The sequence below is a fragment of the Prorops nasuta genome, unplaced genomic scaffold (genome assembly GCF_024137725.1).
Source record: "Prorops nasuta isolate Cenicafe-Biocafe unplaced genomic scaffold, Cenicafe_Pnas_1.2 PNAS00009, whole genome shotgun sequence".
NCBI lineage: Eukaryota > Metazoa > Arthropoda > Insecta > Hymenoptera > Bethylidae > Prorops > Prorops nasuta.
Window position 1 is genome coordinate 5574034 of NW_027116806.1, and position 16704 is coordinate 5590737.

General features: G+C 39.1%; 1 protein-coding gene across 1 annotated transcript; it reads right to left on the reverse strand.

Moving 5' to 3' along the window:
* Positions 1-72: 72 nt before the first annotated feature.
* On the reverse strand, positions 73-16419 carry Piezo (piezo type mechanosensitive ion channel component). Its single transcript, XM_066731455.1, has 36 exons — positions 16158-16419; positions 15682-15796; positions 14162-14246; positions 13708-13923; positions 13400-13626; positions 12669-13103; positions 12343-12474; positions 11688-11799; positions 11499-11608; positions 11152-11418; positions 10728-11057; positions 10482-10627; positions 10262-10408; positions 10060-10205; positions 9840-9982; positions 9578-9754; positions 8982-9498; positions 8350-8888; positions 7871-8279; positions 7057-7119; positions 6663-6799; positions 6230-6418; positions 5198-5503; positions 5059-5135; positions 4614-4697; positions 4297-4368; positions 3795-4062; positions 3562-3731; positions 3325-3480; positions 3064-3246; positions 2851-2998; positions 2569-2783; positions 1514-2493; positions 965-1202; positions 646-873; positions 73-566 (listed from the first exon to the last, which is right to left on the reverse strand). Exons 3-36 carry the CDS (start codon positions 14223-14225, stop codon positions 422-424), a joined length of 7776 nt encoding a protein of 2591 aa, XP_066587552.1. The 5' UTR covers positions 14226-14246; positions 15682-15796; positions 16158-16419; the 3' UTR covers positions 73-421.
* Positions 16420-16704: the final 285 nt, after the last annotated feature.

A 16704-nucleotide genomic window follows, 5' to 3' on the forward strand; every position in this document is an offset into this window, starting at 1 on the left:
TTGTTGCATTAAAATTTCCTCTCTATCTGGCTTAATTAGATATGAAGGGTATCGCATAAGAAATTTCAAGAATAAATGCTCTGTATGTATATATTTTCTTAAGAAATAAGATAACCTTATTATAATTTAATAAGAATTTAAAAAATGCGAATGTTTTAATAAATTTGTAAGAAAGCAAACGGGATTTGTATTGTGACAAATATTTATACACCTTGAACACCATTATGATTAATATACTATATTTTTCTTTATAAAAGTTTTTATGAGATAATTATTTTCTCATACTTGCTATATTCGCTCGCATGTATACATACACACGTACATTACAATGATAAATTACAATACAATTATATGGATTTCCTGAGATTTTTACTGTTTGTCGACCGTCAGTTTATCTATATTATTTGGCAGCAAGTGTCAATCAATATCGTTTTGAAGTTTCGGCAGATTCATCGTCAACATGGTTATCATCCTCATCTTGTTCATTTAACTGTAGCCTTGCCGCGTATTCTTCCTCTTGATTTTCATTATCGGCAATCTCACCTGGTTCTGGTGGCCTTGTCCATCTGTACACAAAATAATTGAAGGTGTAACTAGAATATCTATACAATATATGACAGAAGGAAGACAAAAAAAGTATCGTACCTAATTAAGGTTTCGGGTGATCTGTAGAGGAATATTAATTTAGCGAAGAGATCTTCTTCTAGGCAGAGATCGCCACTCTCGCGAACCAAATAAATGTCCAAGCATAGTCTTAGTATACGATCGACGAACGGCATGTCGTCGAACATAATTTTCGGTGCCATGTCGCTAACTATTCTCCTCATCATTTGACTTATAACAATTACCGCTGTTGTATATAATCCTAATATTCTAGGGAGAAAATATGATTATTAATACCATTTCAAAAGCAAATACTAATGTTTAAAAAATTATGATCGCGGTGTATCAATCGTTTTTTTACCCATAGCCGCTGATGAAGCTTAAGCCCTCCGGAAATGCCTTATCATTAAACAGGAACAACATAATGTCTTTACAATTATTCTTAGGGATATTTTTAAGCAGTACGTTATACAACGGGTCGCTGCAGTTCTCTTGCACGACCCACCATTGCTGCTGAGGACCAGTATTGAGTCGGTTAACTACTGGGGATAACTGAAGAATAATGTCCCTGTATATTGACTGATTGTTGTTGGTTGTCACTGAAAGTTCATTGAATTTTTATAATTCTGCCTTAGACTAAAATACTATAATTTACGATTACAATTTCAACTGCGTTTGCCCACATCTTAGATAACTTAATTCTACTTTCAACATTCCCTCATATAAAACACAAGCGTGTAATTTTTTCGTGTATAGTGTAACATCGAAAAACACGATGATACGAACGTTTTCGCATAATATTTCTTTGCTTTAACGTCTGCAAACGAACAAACCGAATAGAGCGTGCGCATTTTAGAAAACGTTACGCGTCAGTGTTCTATATAAGCGAACGTTACAAGTGTAAACGTACAGTGTGGTGACGTCATGAGCTGTGGAACAACATTGGTAGTCCTACTGGTAACTTTGAGAAATTTAGGCAATGCATTCGGCAAAGTTACAGTTGCATTAGTGCTTCCATTCAACATTTCGATCAAAGTTTCTCTCATTGGATTTGGTTGGTCACCGATGATAGCCGGCATTTCGACATTCCTCATGCTTGTCGTTACTCCTGACGAATCCTTAGCATCTGTTTTCCTCGACACTGTCCACTCTATGTGAAAAATTACAGTGTTTGGAGATTCAAGCTCTTCTATTAATCTTTCACGATCCGGTGGTGATATATCCCAAAGCGTGCTGGAAGAGGAGCCGAGCATAACCGCCGCAACATCACTGCTTATGTAATTCTCCAAGAAAGTAACAGCCACTCTGTCCTTGCTGTACTGATTGGACATATTCCTAAAGTCATCCTCGCTGTATTCGATAATCGAGCTTCCTTGAGCAGCCATGTTATAGATTGGATCATAAGATCCTATCCTTATCTTCATGGATACGTCGTAAGGGAGATTGGACACACCAACTGTTCCTCCCAAGGCAAATAATAGCAATGGGAACCATATGAGACCTATGATTACGAATAGAGCTCCACCGCCAACCATGTATTTGCTCATCTGGGCTTTCTTGACGCCACGAGGTTGTGGGAAGTCCGACTCGACTCCTCGCATACACTTGATCTGATAGATACTGGCAAAGATATCTTCCATCTTGAACCAGTCCATTATGGTCATTGACGTATCCGTCCATATCCAATCCATAACAGCTCGCAGCTCAAAGAGAAAGGGAATAAGCATAAAACCTTTGAAGAGAACGTAATTTACAATGCTATAATTTTTGCAGAGAAAATTGCCCAATATTCGGGTAGGGTAGCCCTGGCGCAATTGATAAGCTGCTAACAGTAGGTAGAAGCATTTGACCATATACCAAATTTGTGGTGGTAATCTATCGTTGAATGGTCTGCAAAAATCAATAAATAAATATCTTGGTTTCATTTTCCTGTCGCTTATACTATTTCTTTCTTCCACCACCTACCTTTCTGTAACACTGGGTAGGATAAAGAACATCCAAATATGTACACCAAATATAAGGACGTAGTGAAAGATCAATTTGCCGAGAATAGACTTTCTCAGGAACAAAGCTCTATCCGCTACTATCAATGCGAATTGCAGCAGTAGCATTAACAGAAATGGCATTGGTACGCGATTCTCTTGCAAATAAACCGCCACTCCACCATCACCTTGTTGTGTCTAAAAATAAATATCTATTGTAAATTACCGTATCTACTGATATTTCAAAACCAATCATAATACGTACTCCAAACGCTGAGAATCCAAATATCAATAGGAGGAAGTTGAAAAAGTCACAAAGGAACATGTAGGCGTAGACGTTTGTTTTTTCCTTCCCAGTGAACGTAAGTATTTTCGAGAAGAAGTTATTTATTGGTTCGCAGTATTTATTGAGCCTATGAAATAAAAAATTACAGAGAAATGATATGACATGGAGCGATATGTAATATCGATCGCTTACGTTATATTAATGGCTTTAGAGAATTTCTCGTCGGTGGGGCTGATTTCTTGACCGTCAAGAGCCACTATCTGATCCTGTTTCTCCTTCGAATTTTCGCCTTCTTCGGATGTATAACTCGGCGCACTCCCCCCTACGGTTAAGCTCAATCGTCTTTCTCGCTGTGCCACTGCGCCCCCTACATCTCTTTAATACGAAAGATTTTTTAAAAATAATATCGCATAATTATAACTTTAAAAATAATTAATTCTTCTCGAAGCTTACAGGGCAGACCGTTCTCCTGCTTGATCATCTTTTGCTTTCGACATATCCGTATTGTTATCAGATTTTGGCTTAGCTGAAATTACAGTTAGACTCGAGGGAATGATTTTTCTTGGTATGGAAGATGCAGTCCATTGGCCCAAAGATTTTAACATGAATCTAACGAGAAACAATTTCAATGTGTATGTTATTACTTTATTCAAACAAAACGTAAACAAAAACAAAAAACTATACAATTACCTGTGGAAAAACACCATAAGAAGTACTAATAAATCCCACAATGCGTAATTAGGTTTTCGTTCGACTCCAATTATACGTGGACCATATAATGGATGACCCGAGCCGAAACCAGTCTTCTGATTCCAAGGTATTAGTTCCAGTTGGAATAAGCATTTTACAATGACAATCGCCTGTAAAAAAACAATAAATTACTAAAATAAGTTTAAGATAGAGACACCAATTAAAAAATTAACCTCGGTGTATGCAATTAGAGTGATCCAAAATGTTTTGGAGGGTCGCGGGATGGTAAGAGAACCCCAGCAGAAGACCATCAGTGGTAACGGAGTTGAAAGCACTGAAGCATTCTTGATTTGATGAAGAAACACCATGAAGTAGCATAAAAGGCTGGAGTGAGCCAGAATTCCGAACCAGATGGATGCTGCTAATTGAATGATAGGTGGCTGATCGATTTCGGACAATTCCGCACCTTCGTCCTCGAGCCGTGGGACTTGCGAGAAAATGCTATTACGTACATACAAATTGAAGCTGATTAGAGAAAAGTGGTGGAGGGGAGAGATAAATAAATAACTAAATAAGAAAAGAGAGAACGGAATAAAAAATCTCTTGGACTCAACAAGCAAAGGAATATTGATTTATAGAGGATGTAGGAACTCTCTGAACCGATCTCTTGTTATTTCGTATTATAATTTTATCAAAGTACAAGTTTAGTACTATCAGATTATTCAAGGGACTTACGGGTACTCTTTAGTTTCAACGATATTCGACCGCTCCATGCGCCGTTCATACCACTTTGACAGAGCTGTACCTCTGCACGAGAAGAAACATCATCGACCTCAGCAAACAGTGTTCATTCGTGTTTTAAAGGGGTTTACTTAATACATTAAATATGCAAATCACTCGGAGAGTCCTACAAGGATTTTAAAGGTCTGGGATTAGGAAGTAGATCTGCAAAGGATTCAATTATAGGAAACTGCTAAAATCACCGATTATTTATACATATATACATAAACATACGAAATTTCTACAGCACGATAAATAAAAAGCTTTCTTACCGCTCATCTCGCGTTGGCTTTGATTGGCTTGGCTCTGCAGAAGCATTCGTTTCCACTTCGTCGATATTTTCGTCAGTGGTTAATCTATCACGTTGAGTACACTTACTATAGTAATATCTAACCTTATTAAAACATGCTCTATTGGGGCTATTTTCGCTTAAGCATCTCCTTCTCCTCTTCTTCCTCCTCCTTTACTACTACTACTACTATACTATACTAGTATGACATTTTACATTACATTAATTATCATCATAACCATCCTCATCCTTCGAAATCTCTACTATAATTTATATACACATACATATAATTATAATTATGTTTAGAAAACAGAGATCAAACAATGGATACCGATTAAAAGAAATGGACTTAAATTCCAAGCAAGTTGCATGAGGATGCTACTGGTCTTTTCTTAAGATAATTCAACGTAAATAGCATTCGCGTTTACCTTTCTTGCATCAGAGGAATAGGTTGCCACATTTTGCTTATTCCTAGCCGATAGCCAACTCTGAAGTCTGGTTTAGCCTGTAAGAAATAAACAGAATGAAGTAAATTTACTGAACACGAAAGCAATAATTATTCCTCACCTTTAACAGCTTCTTTTCTTTGGCCAAAACTTTTCTTATATACCTATAATCGCGTGAAAAGCGATTTAGGTATCTCGTCATTGAAATCAATGCACTGTTCAGCACGACCCAGATAAATTTGCAGTAAGTCAACACCGAGATTCTCTTCTCCGTTTCGTCCTTCGAGCTCCCACTTTCTTTGCTCCCTTTTCCCTCTGTCTTATCATCATCGGAGTGCTCCCTGCTTTCCGTAAAATCCACCGTCGCCAGTTCTCCTTCCCTCGCTTCGATTTCCGCAGATGACAAACTTCCTCTGTCCGCCTGTGTCTAACATTATTACACGACTAAGTAAAAGGTGAGATATACGTCCTACGCCATAGCATTAATAGAGACAGCGTTAAGCGGTTAACTATACATTGCTACGGTAGCTAGAATTAGATAGGAAGAAAGGAAAGGAGCAACAAAAAAATTTGAGAAAACAGATAATGAAGAAGAAGAGCGGGGATCGTATGCACCAACGATGAGCCTGGCAGCAGCTTACTACGGCACGCGGTGAAAACCGGGGGTTGGAAAAACAGAAGAAAAGCTCAAGAGCAAAATTTATTAGATATTAGGCAGTGCGAATAAAGAGTGCTAAAGTTCTTTTCAGTTTGATCTGTATATATAATAAATTTGCATTAGTTGAAGGATCATTACTGTAACAATGATCGTAAGAAAAGTAAAGAGTATACGGTATACAGGGTCCGCTATTTGAAACGTTCCAGAACAGAGATGTAAGCTAGACGTGTGTATATCTCAGTCACTACAAGAGATATTAAATTGTTACACAAGAAATTGACGAAATTTTGCTATTTACATTCAGAAGGGCCTTGCGCAAAATTTTATATCTTCCATAGGTACTTTAATACAAATAAGCACAAGCCTTTTCTTACATCCATAGGAACTTTTACCAAGAGGACCTTGTATACAAGAGAGTGAGTATAGATTGTGTGAGTGAAATAGGATTCGAAATGCAAATACGGATCGATTCATGCAACCATTGTAGGGTCTCACATCAGTGGCCGCGGCAGTTTCAGTTTCGGTTTCAGTGTCAGAGCGAGCGCTCAGATAGGACATGGATGATTTCTTGCGTGTCAAGGGCACGCTCCTACGACGAAGCCTCATGGCATCCTGCTGGTTCCCGCCATACATGGCGACATGTGTCGCGATTTCAATGTCAGTCTTAATCAGTGTTGTCATCAGCTGCAAAGACCACACTCTTTCTTTTAAAGTAAAATTAGTCAAGATAGAAGGGACACACACATACACACGCACACACGCACACAGAGCGGAATTCACGCGTTATCATTACTGAAAAATTATTGTCGAATTTTGTGTATGTGTTATGCTTTTTCTTATGTTAGCCTATTGTGCTAAAATTAAAACCAAATTTTAATGATTTTCTTTTGATATATATATAGATATAGAAAACACTAGTATTTGGTACCTCGGACATGGTCATCCTACGGCCACCCTTATCTCGACGTTCTTCATCCCTCCGCTCCGCTTCCGAGTCCATTACGATATCGGTGAGATCGTCATCGTCCAAATCATCGAACATGTAGTAGTCTCCTGATCTCACAGCTAAATTAGAACAATAAATACGTCTTATTAAAACATAGGGACACAATAATACACACAACAGGGATACACAACAATCTTTGTACAATCTATGTAAAACGGTTCATGCGTGTTAATGCAATTTTACACGCACAGTTAAATATATATTTATATATATAGATCTATAATTATCAATAGAAATGAGAGAGAGTACGTTACAGTATTAAAACAATGAAAATTGGGATTTGGCTGGAGAAAATATTATATACACAAGAATTTACCCTCTCTGTTGGTCTTTGGCGCACGATGTCTGTACAAAGGCCGCGTCTCCGGGAATAGAGTATCTGACGAACAAACAAAAAGTAAAAGAAAAAGAGGAAGAAGAAGAAGCGATTTAAAATAAAGGGCAGGCATTTAGAGTAATCAGAGATTATGCGGTGTCTTTGGTACAGCGAGGATGACGACGATCTAGAGTTGTCTGGCGTGAAGAAGCGTCGGAAGGAAATATGTACAATCGAAAGAGTCACAGGAAGCCGGCTGACACAGTTGACGTGTACTGATCGATCGTTACATGTTCGGTGCGATCTTGGCCGAGGCGGTGGCGAGAATACTGGAAATGTCTCATCCGGTGATGCGCCGCGAGGGTTTAACTCGCTACTGGGTGGGGAGCCGAAAGAGATGCGAGTCGGCTCGAGGTAACCCTCGAGGCTGACAGTCATAACGGCTGAATTTGGCGTGGGCGCCTGCAGAAGAGACGCGGCACGCGGTGTCAACGGTGGATGATCATCTTCCCGGTCTCCATCGAGCTCTTCCTTCCCTATTTTAACTCCATCTTCATCGTCGTCTTCGTCATCGTCGATCGGCGTTTGATAGCCCTGCGGAGGCGTACGCCCCGATGACAAGCACGAACTCATGCTGGATGACCTTGCCAGTGGTGCGACGGTGTTCCCTTCTTCGGATCAAACAGCCATTTCATTTTTAACTTACTTCTGCCCTTCTAATTTTATATTTTCGTTTCTCCCGCGCTTTCCGACTCACGCATTTTATTTTTAATTTTTTATTTTTATATAAAATAATATATCCCTACTGCCTTACCGACTTTATGCGTTTGAGGCTCCCTGTACGTAGGACCCTGAATCTTCCTCTGGTTGGCCTTGATCTTGTCCATCTTGAACTTGAGTTTCTGCAACACGGTCTTCTCCACGCTGTCCTGCAGTTCTATCCGTTTTTGATGAAGCTCCTCGAGCAGCTCGGCACCACGCGATGCAAGAATGCTCATAGCTTTCGTCTCGTCCACTATGTGGAAAAAGTAGTAGCTCTTGAAGAGCCTCTTCTGTATGAGAAGAAAACCGAAGCAGAGGCCGTCCCATACCATGCCGATATCCTCCCGTGGAACTATGCAGGTTTCCGATGTTCCTGGTACTAAATCGCTGGCTGAGCTCTTGAATTTCTTCAAGCAGGCGATGCCTAGTAATTGAATTATCCAGCAAGCTGACTCTTTCAACTGAAATGTGCAAAATAAATAGATAATACACGTGCTGCATAATAAGCATGTGTTATATGCCTTCGTTTACCTCTGTTATCAACACACAACTGACACCTTGAAGAAGCGCTTTGCAAAAGATTACAGTAACATTATAGCCAATTAACAAGTTCCACCATTTTAATATTGTCTTTACAGGCCTTAGGTAAAAATCGCTCCCTTGCCAGAGAAAGACAAATGCTCCGATCAAATAGCCCAGTGAAAAGATATTTGTCCTTTTAGTTCCAGCCAAGAACATGATTGATAGGGTGAGCCACATGAGACTCATCAAACCTCCACGTTTAAATATATCCAGCCAACAGTGTATGTGCGATACGTAATCTTTCACAGGATTCACGAAATTTGGTTTATCCATGTCTTGAAAAACTGAATAATTGTGTCCAGCTGCAAAATCTCTGTCCGGCGCAGAGATACTTCCCTCGATACGGAATACTAAGCTTTGACGTACTATCATTAATAATAATATAAAATCGCAGATTAACTTTCTCGCATTTGGTGGAAAGTCGGGGTCCGGGAAATACATCCAGTCTTGCAGCTTTCTGAGTATTTCGTTCTCACCCCATGGATAATCTGCGCATAGGAAGAAACTTTCGTTATTCGAGCGAACTTTTCAGAATGTTATGTGTCGTTATACAATATATTAATATAAAGATTTAACAGTACCTATGCAAAACCATGTTGGAGGAGCTACTACTGAAGCATATTGAATAGGCAGTAGAACTATCGCAAAGATTTTTAAAATAGGCCAAATCCTTGATACAGTTTTCCGCTTCAGAGAGAAGAGAATGATCAACCAAACACTGTACAGGACTGAAAAGAAATCCAGTCTGGTCCCGATCAATGCTACGATACCAATTAGACAAAACTCAAGGCCAAATTTGTAAAATCCATAATTCAAAAGAAACTTGAAGCATTGCGGTAAGCCTTTGTCAGCATCTGATCTCTTGATCGAAGGGAACATCACTTGGGGAGTGTCCAAAGATTCACCCCTCTTCTGTCTATGGAACCACTGGCGAACAGTGATAATCTTTCTGAAGGTGGTAATAGTGATTATTCCAATGTAGCCTTTCAGCAATTCTGCTAACATTCCCGGTTCAGCCTTTCTCATGCCGATCCACTCAGCAATGTTGTAAATTGTATTGTTACTTGCGAATTGTCCATTAGTATGATTCGAATCTCTCTAAAATAATGGGCCAATCAGTTAGTATCCATACATTAGAAAACCGAGAGATTTAAAATGTATTATCCCTTGGACTTACCGTACAATTCACGTCCCAATTTTTATGATCTATGTACTTGATTTGGTAAAGCATTTTTGTGACCATTAATATAGCTATTACGGCTGCTATTATATTAGCGGTCAATATCTTTATGTTTCTTTGAAAGTTTATCATTACCACTGTGGTAACAACGAAGAAAAAATTAATGGCGCATACCTGTAAAAAGGAAATTCTTTCAATCCAATCGAAGAGAGAAACGCTATTGTACATGATAGATAAAAATGAGAAGCGCAAACGTTACATCATTGACGCACAAAATGATGACTGAGAAAAAGATAATTTTTAACATGTGAATCTCAAGAAAGAGCCATGTGTAATTGTAAACATTGGCTGCGTGCTTCATTAAATTTCTGTAGAGGGCTAGTCTTTCGAGTCTCGACATGCCTGCAAAGACACACGCAAACTTGGTGAGTGCTTGTTCGTTTCGTTTAGTTTGATTTAGTGTTTAAGCTTTTTCATACGTTTCAATTGCTTGAGTGTGTATATCGTCGACCTCTCATCTTCCGATAAAATAACTTCCGTGGGAGAAGTAGCTGTTGCAGCGGAGGGTATATTTAAATTTGGTGAATGACCAAGGCTAGCTCGCCTGGAGTAAGATCCTTCCGTTCTGAAATTTAAGTAAAAGTAGAATTGCCATAAACTATCCGAATTGTTAAATCTTACCCGATCCTCTCGATATTGGTCACTTCGAGGAAACCTTGATGAAAGTAATGAATTTGAAGGACTGTGATAATTACGAAAAATGTTGGCGTAAGTAATCTTAAGAACAAATCTTTAGTCTCGTATATTTCCAAGCCAATGTCCATTTGTCTACAAAATTTAAAATTTTAATAAAAATACTTGTGCGTATCGAAAATCAATCAGCCGATTACAGTAGACTCACAAATCTTTGTCGATGTAGAGATACTCCCAATAGCTTGGAAAATTATGAAATTGATAGGTGTATACTAGAATAAGCATGATTACTGAATATCCAATAACAGTGAGCCAGAATGCGTACATCATTTTTCTCCAAGCGACCCATGACATCTGTCCAGAAATAAAGCAAAGTTAGATTAACCTCGTTTGCAGCTGGGTTTTCCTTTCCTAACAGTATATATATCTATAATTTCAAAGAAAGAAAAAGTACCTGGAACGTTATAACGAAGAATAGGAAGAGAGACATATAGATAATACGGAAGACTGTCATTCTTTCGCCAGTAATACCACATATAAATAAAGTAATGGCAACAACAGCTATCCAAAATTTAGTCATTAAGGTCTTGACCACTTTTCCAACGTCTTTCATGAATTTACTTTTGATCTCTGGAGTTTCGTGGTTGATCGCCGAAGTGGTTGCAGTTGACACAGATATATGTAATGGTGCAGCCATGTCTCTCAATGCCGACGTTTCCCTTTTTCGCTTCCTCTCGGCTATGTACTGTCTCATGGTTATCCAGAACATGGATATAAATAGACACTGTTGAATAGTGAACAATAACCTTATCAGTTACAATTACGATGGAAGCCAATTAGTTGTATTATTCATAAAATAATAAAATTTTCAACAAAACCTTAATAATAAGATTCCATCGACTGCTCTGATCGATCTTGCTAAACCCTATCTCCGAGATTTTCACACCATTTATCACAGTCGGTAGTTCATCCTCGTTTAAATCCATACTGTAGACATATTGACCCAAAAGAAGGAGAGTGGCATAAAAAACAATGAAGGGTGACCATTTCATCATCGAGGCACGTTTGTCGGGCACCATCCACAGAAGCAGGGCCCACAATAAGAGAACAAATGTTGTCCAACTGTGATACATTATGCTCCATGCCTGTAATAAACACAGAAAAATTATACACATACACCATTATATATAAAAGAGTTATACAAATTATCAATAGTATCATTCACCATCATTATAATATTCGTAGCTAGATACGACGAATTTACGATCAATTGAAAGATGGAATATACAGCTAGGAGAATATGCTCAACGATTCCTGGCGTATCATCAGTAATACCTGTAAATTGGAATAATTAAACGATTGTACTTTCATTACTCTCATTGTCCTCTTTTTATCTCATTTAGTGTCAACTTACTTCCACTAAGACTCTGCAATTGAATACTGTCATCTCTTCTACCATCATTTACAATTACACTGCCAGTGGAATCCTGAAGAAGTCCCGTTCTACCAGAGCCAAATCTCATCAGCTGTCGAATAGTTCTTTTCATTATTCACTTGGTTCTTTCCAGAATTCTTATTATCGTGCAAATTGATCAAACGAACGGTACAAGAAGAAGAAAATACAAGCTATTTAGCTCCAAGGCGCACGAGAGAGATTAGAAAACATTTAAATAAAAAAACAGAAAAGAGGATAATGATACGTACGGGCGTCGTCTCATCCGCAGCTGGTATCGGTGAAGCAATGCGCGGCTTCTAAAACAATGACGAGCCAAACATAGCAGCATCCAAAAAGAGACTTGCGATCGAGCAAAATGAAAGTAGGAATTTAGAAGGAAATCTGTAAGGCGACAGCAAGTGAAACAAAATGGCAAATAGATTTTAGCATTTGCGTTAGTGCAGAATAGAGCAGAATCTTCGAGGATCCAGTGATTAAAAAAGCTTGGTCCATGATGAAAATTGACTGGGATAAAAAAGTGAAAGCTGCACCATCTATACTAGTGTAAACATCACACTATATATAAAATGTGTAGTACACATCTACGTAAAAGCCTGTTAAGTGTGACTCTTACGCGAGCCTTTCTTCTGGCCGATTGCCATCTTTGAGAGGGTGTCCTAGGTCGGATCGAAACATGCCTTGACAGAGGCAGATCTAAATTCTCCATTCTTTCGCTCAACCGTGTTCCTTTCTCTACCTGCAACTGCTGGTTAGTAAAACTTAACAGATACCGATCATCGCAAGATTTTCTTTTTGCGCACATAAGCACTCGTGTTAAAAGGACGATGCTATTTTCTCAAGCACGGTATGTATAGTATATATTAGTAGTAGAGAAGGGATCATGTTAATACGGTATTTAATTATAAGAAAAAAAGAGAAGAGACGGAGTAGGCGGCTTACCGGCTTTTTCTTGGCGATGAACTGTGACTGAAGCGCGAGAATGTAATAGAGCCAAAAGAGCCTCAAAGGATATCCGTAGATAAGCCAACCCGCGTCATTGGTATAATCGACGTGTCTTGGATCGGTACAATTGGTATGATAAACCGCGACTAGAGAAAAATATCTAGCCCATGTGCTGTTTAGAGGAACGAATTCTTGAGGCCATTGGTTCTGGTAGCTCAGCAGGGCCACTATGTGCAGGGAGACTATCAACATGGCGAATCGGCTTATCGCAGCAAAGCCCCTCCTTAGCTCTTTGTTGCAAGCCCACCATGTTCCCGCGCCGAGAAACATCAGAAAGTAGAATGCAGCCTCGACTGACGGTCTCAAGGACGCTGTTATGCACAATGATCCAAGCACTACGTATGTCCCGATACGGCCCAGGAAATTGATTATCTGTAAACAAAGCATTGTATGTAATAATTATTGTACACGGTGTACAGCTTAAAACCAATGCAGACAATTAACGTAAATTTCGTTTAAATTTGTATCCATAAGAGATATAAATTTTTTGTTTAAGATCTATTAGAAACGTCTTTTGATTTCAACTTAATAAAATATTATACAAAAGATCCGTATCTCTCATAATTACGAGGATAAAAAAATTTACTTCCATGGTCTGTTATTTTAAGTAGCAAATCCTATATAAATATTCTATAAGAAGACTAAATTTCCAGCCAATGTTTTTGAACCTTTGCATTTCGATGGTTCATTTTTCTGTTAGCGCTCTCAATCCTAGCCGATTCCTGCTGATTTTGTGCATCATCGCTCCCCGTTAAGTATCTACACATTACATACACCAGAATGGTTGTCGGCAAGATTATTATCTCTGGTGCTAGCCAGTAGCAGATTTCCCACAGAGACGCATCGTCCAACCTTACCAGTCCCACGTGCCTCAACAGCTTCTCCAGAAATTCACCTGAAAGCATTATGCGATCATTAAATAAAACTTGCAAAACGTTCCAACAATAAAAAAATACAAAAAAACAAAGATACTCACAATTTTGCAAAAAATGTCCATAGGTTGGCAAGGATAAAAGAACTATATGGAAGGTGAGTAACGTGAAGCTGACCAAAAACGACAGGCAAACGGATATTCTGAGATACGTTCCAGTGTGGCCATTCATGGATTTCCTAGTTGGTACCGGGACGAATGGGGAGTACAGCACGAGGCACAAATAAACCAGAGACAATCCTATTGGTCGCCATACCGTACCTGATAAATGCGAATATTGGAAAAGAGAAAAGCCGGTTAGAATTTCTATTATAAAACAGTACTTCGTGGTATGCGACGTCCGAAGTAGAAAGTTTAATTTTAGACGAAGCACAGACCAGCGAAAGCTGATATAGTAATTCATCGTTCTATTCTAATTCATTGCGAGTAATCCGATATGTCTCGTCACATTGTTCATCGATGCGCATAAATTTTCTTTCGATGCAGTGTATATACTCACATCCCGCCAAAATCGCCGGTAGGATCACCCTGACAAGAGCCACGTTCAGCCAGTAGCTGGCCATTCTGCTCGCTACCTCTTACCACTGCAACATGAATTTTTCTACTTAAATTGTCGTTCCAAATAAATAAATATAAACATACATGTATATATACGCGCGGTACAATCTATCCTCTCCCATTCAATCTCAAAGGGACGCTCCCGCTCCCTATTAATTAAAAAGCAATAACGAAAACGCGCTCCGTTCCAGGAGGTGCGGCGATGACGATGGGACAGTTTTCGAGCGTGTCGAGTAATAATGCTACTATGCTCTCTCCCCTCCCTCTTCCCCTCGTACTCTCTTTCTCTTTCTCCCGCAGACACGGGCAGAAGCACACCGCGTCCTTATCCTAACGTTATCGCAGTCAGGTCACACAAGAAAAACAACACAATTGCGTGGTTGTTTGTTAATCGTATCAAACGCAAAAATCCATTATGAATGTGTGAGCGATATATATACTTATTCGGCTTATTTGCTAGTGCATTGAATCATCGTTTAATTAGACCGGCATTGGTCGCGATGGATTTTATTATTATAATCCGGCTTATCGTTTCTGTAAACGCATTTGGATTTTTATTTCCATCGTGTGGCGTCGAATATTTTGACCAATTTGACGGAGAAATGCGGAAGAAATTGTATTTTGGTGCTGTCGCTTACACCGGTCAGCGCGTGGCCGCTCGAAAATATCTTTTTATGGGTTTCGCAAAAAATAGGAACGGCGACGATAGAATCCAGCTCAATCTGGGTCGTAGGTTTTTACGGAAAAAGAGAACTGTAAAATTTTGAGTCACCGCCTCTTAGTCGCAAAGGGCGTGTTGTATACACAGTATAGTATGTATGCTATCCCCAGTGTGTCAATAAAGAAGATAAATCGATCGTCGAAAATTTAATTATACCTTGTGGATAAGATACCTGGCTCTTCTTTGTACTTTTGTGTATACTACAAATGGGATAATAATTTGAAAATAATAATCTAGATAGCTAATATGCTTGAAAGGTTGGTCAAGAGTCTTTGGTGTAATTTTATTTGAAAAAGCTTAACAATCAAGTCCGCGCCCCTTCCAGTTATTTTTCCTGTGGTGTAGTATTTCATACATTGGACACGCGAGCGAAAGGGGTTAATTAATAGGAGAAAGTAATACTTATTAGACGCAATAAGCAAATTAGTTTGTTTGCCAACATGCCACCCTTTAGATTTCTGCGAATCTACTAGGACGAGTTGATTGCAAAAAATCTAACACTATACGTTTCATTTCTGACTTTTGAGAGCTTTGTATCAACGTGGAATTTCAAGGTTAAATATAATATACTCGTAAAATAGTATATGTCGATGATTCAACCATGCCACGCAAGTATGTAGATTTTATTTTATTCCTCTTTTCCATTAACTTGAAACAAGTATAGTGCCATGTGTGATGTTGTATCCAGGAAGCATGAAGAACAGCTGTGCAGTAATAAAACACACATTACACATACATACCTTTTACTATGCAAAGTTATTATGGGGAGCGTTTCCAAAGCATTTCAATTATCAGTTGAGATACACCTCGATCCTCGAAACCACAGGGAACTGCAGGTTTATTGCGGCAGTTTCTCTGTTAAAACAGGTCAATTAGCGTCCAGCTAAGTCTACTAATTATCTTTCATTCTGAAGATAAAAAGAGAGCGAGAGAGAGAAAGAGGAGTGTTTAATCGGAAGTGCAATTTATACCGATGACAAATCTATCCATAATGACAGAATCGCGCGAAACGAGACTGCAAAGTGTGAAATTGTGAAGTGAAGTGAGGAGAAGGCAAAGGTCAGCAAAAGTAAAAGAATGTATATGCCAAATGTCAGCCAACTTCGCCTATTACCGGTTTCCAAAAGCTGTATCTTCCTCTTATTCTCGCTCTCTTTCTGTGTATATTAACTATAACTACTACCACTTAAAATAAAAGGAGTGACAAAGTGTTTACCAATACACTGTCTAACATACGGTGATTGAGAAGCACTAATGCCGGGTTTCCGGGTTCTCGGAACATCCAAGATGCAAACTATACGAGACGCACGATACTAGACCAGTCCAGACTGGCCTGACTGCAGACTAGCAGACGGCACTACGCCAGCAGACAGCATATCAAAACAGGATAAGTTGTAAAACTCCGTCTCCGACTGACTGTGTGCGAGAGACGAGACCGAAACTGAGTTTTTCTGACGCCGCTGTGATTAAAGCGACCAGCGGATACCACAGAAACAACATTGCTCTATCACACACCTGGTGGGCAAAGACAACATCCGCGTTTTCTTTCCGCTCGGTTGGTAAAACATAATTTTTTAAAGAGTTCTCTGTGATGTCGGTATATAAGGGATCGCGTAATAATGCAGCAATTCCAGTAGACGACGCCACCTACCAGCATCGCTACTATAAACAGAGCATACACGCAGATAAATATTGTACACATATTAATCCACACACACGCAAAAGCTTCCAATCGACGCGTGTGCAGCTTCTCACGGGTCTTT

Coding starts and splice junctions, on each gene's coding strand:
- Piezo (XM_066731455.1), bottom strand. CDS start 14,225: ATGGCCAGCTACTGGCTGAACGTGGCTCTTGTCAGGGTGATCCTACCG. Junction 11,800..12,342: donor CGGCCAGAAGAAAGGCTCGC/GTAAGAGTCACA, acceptor ACTATTCGACAG/CTGATGAGATTTGGCTCTGG. Junction 6,800..7,056: donor GCCAAAGACCAACAGAGAGG/GTAAATTCTTGT, acceptor GTTCTAATTTAG/CTGTGAGATCAGGAGACTAC.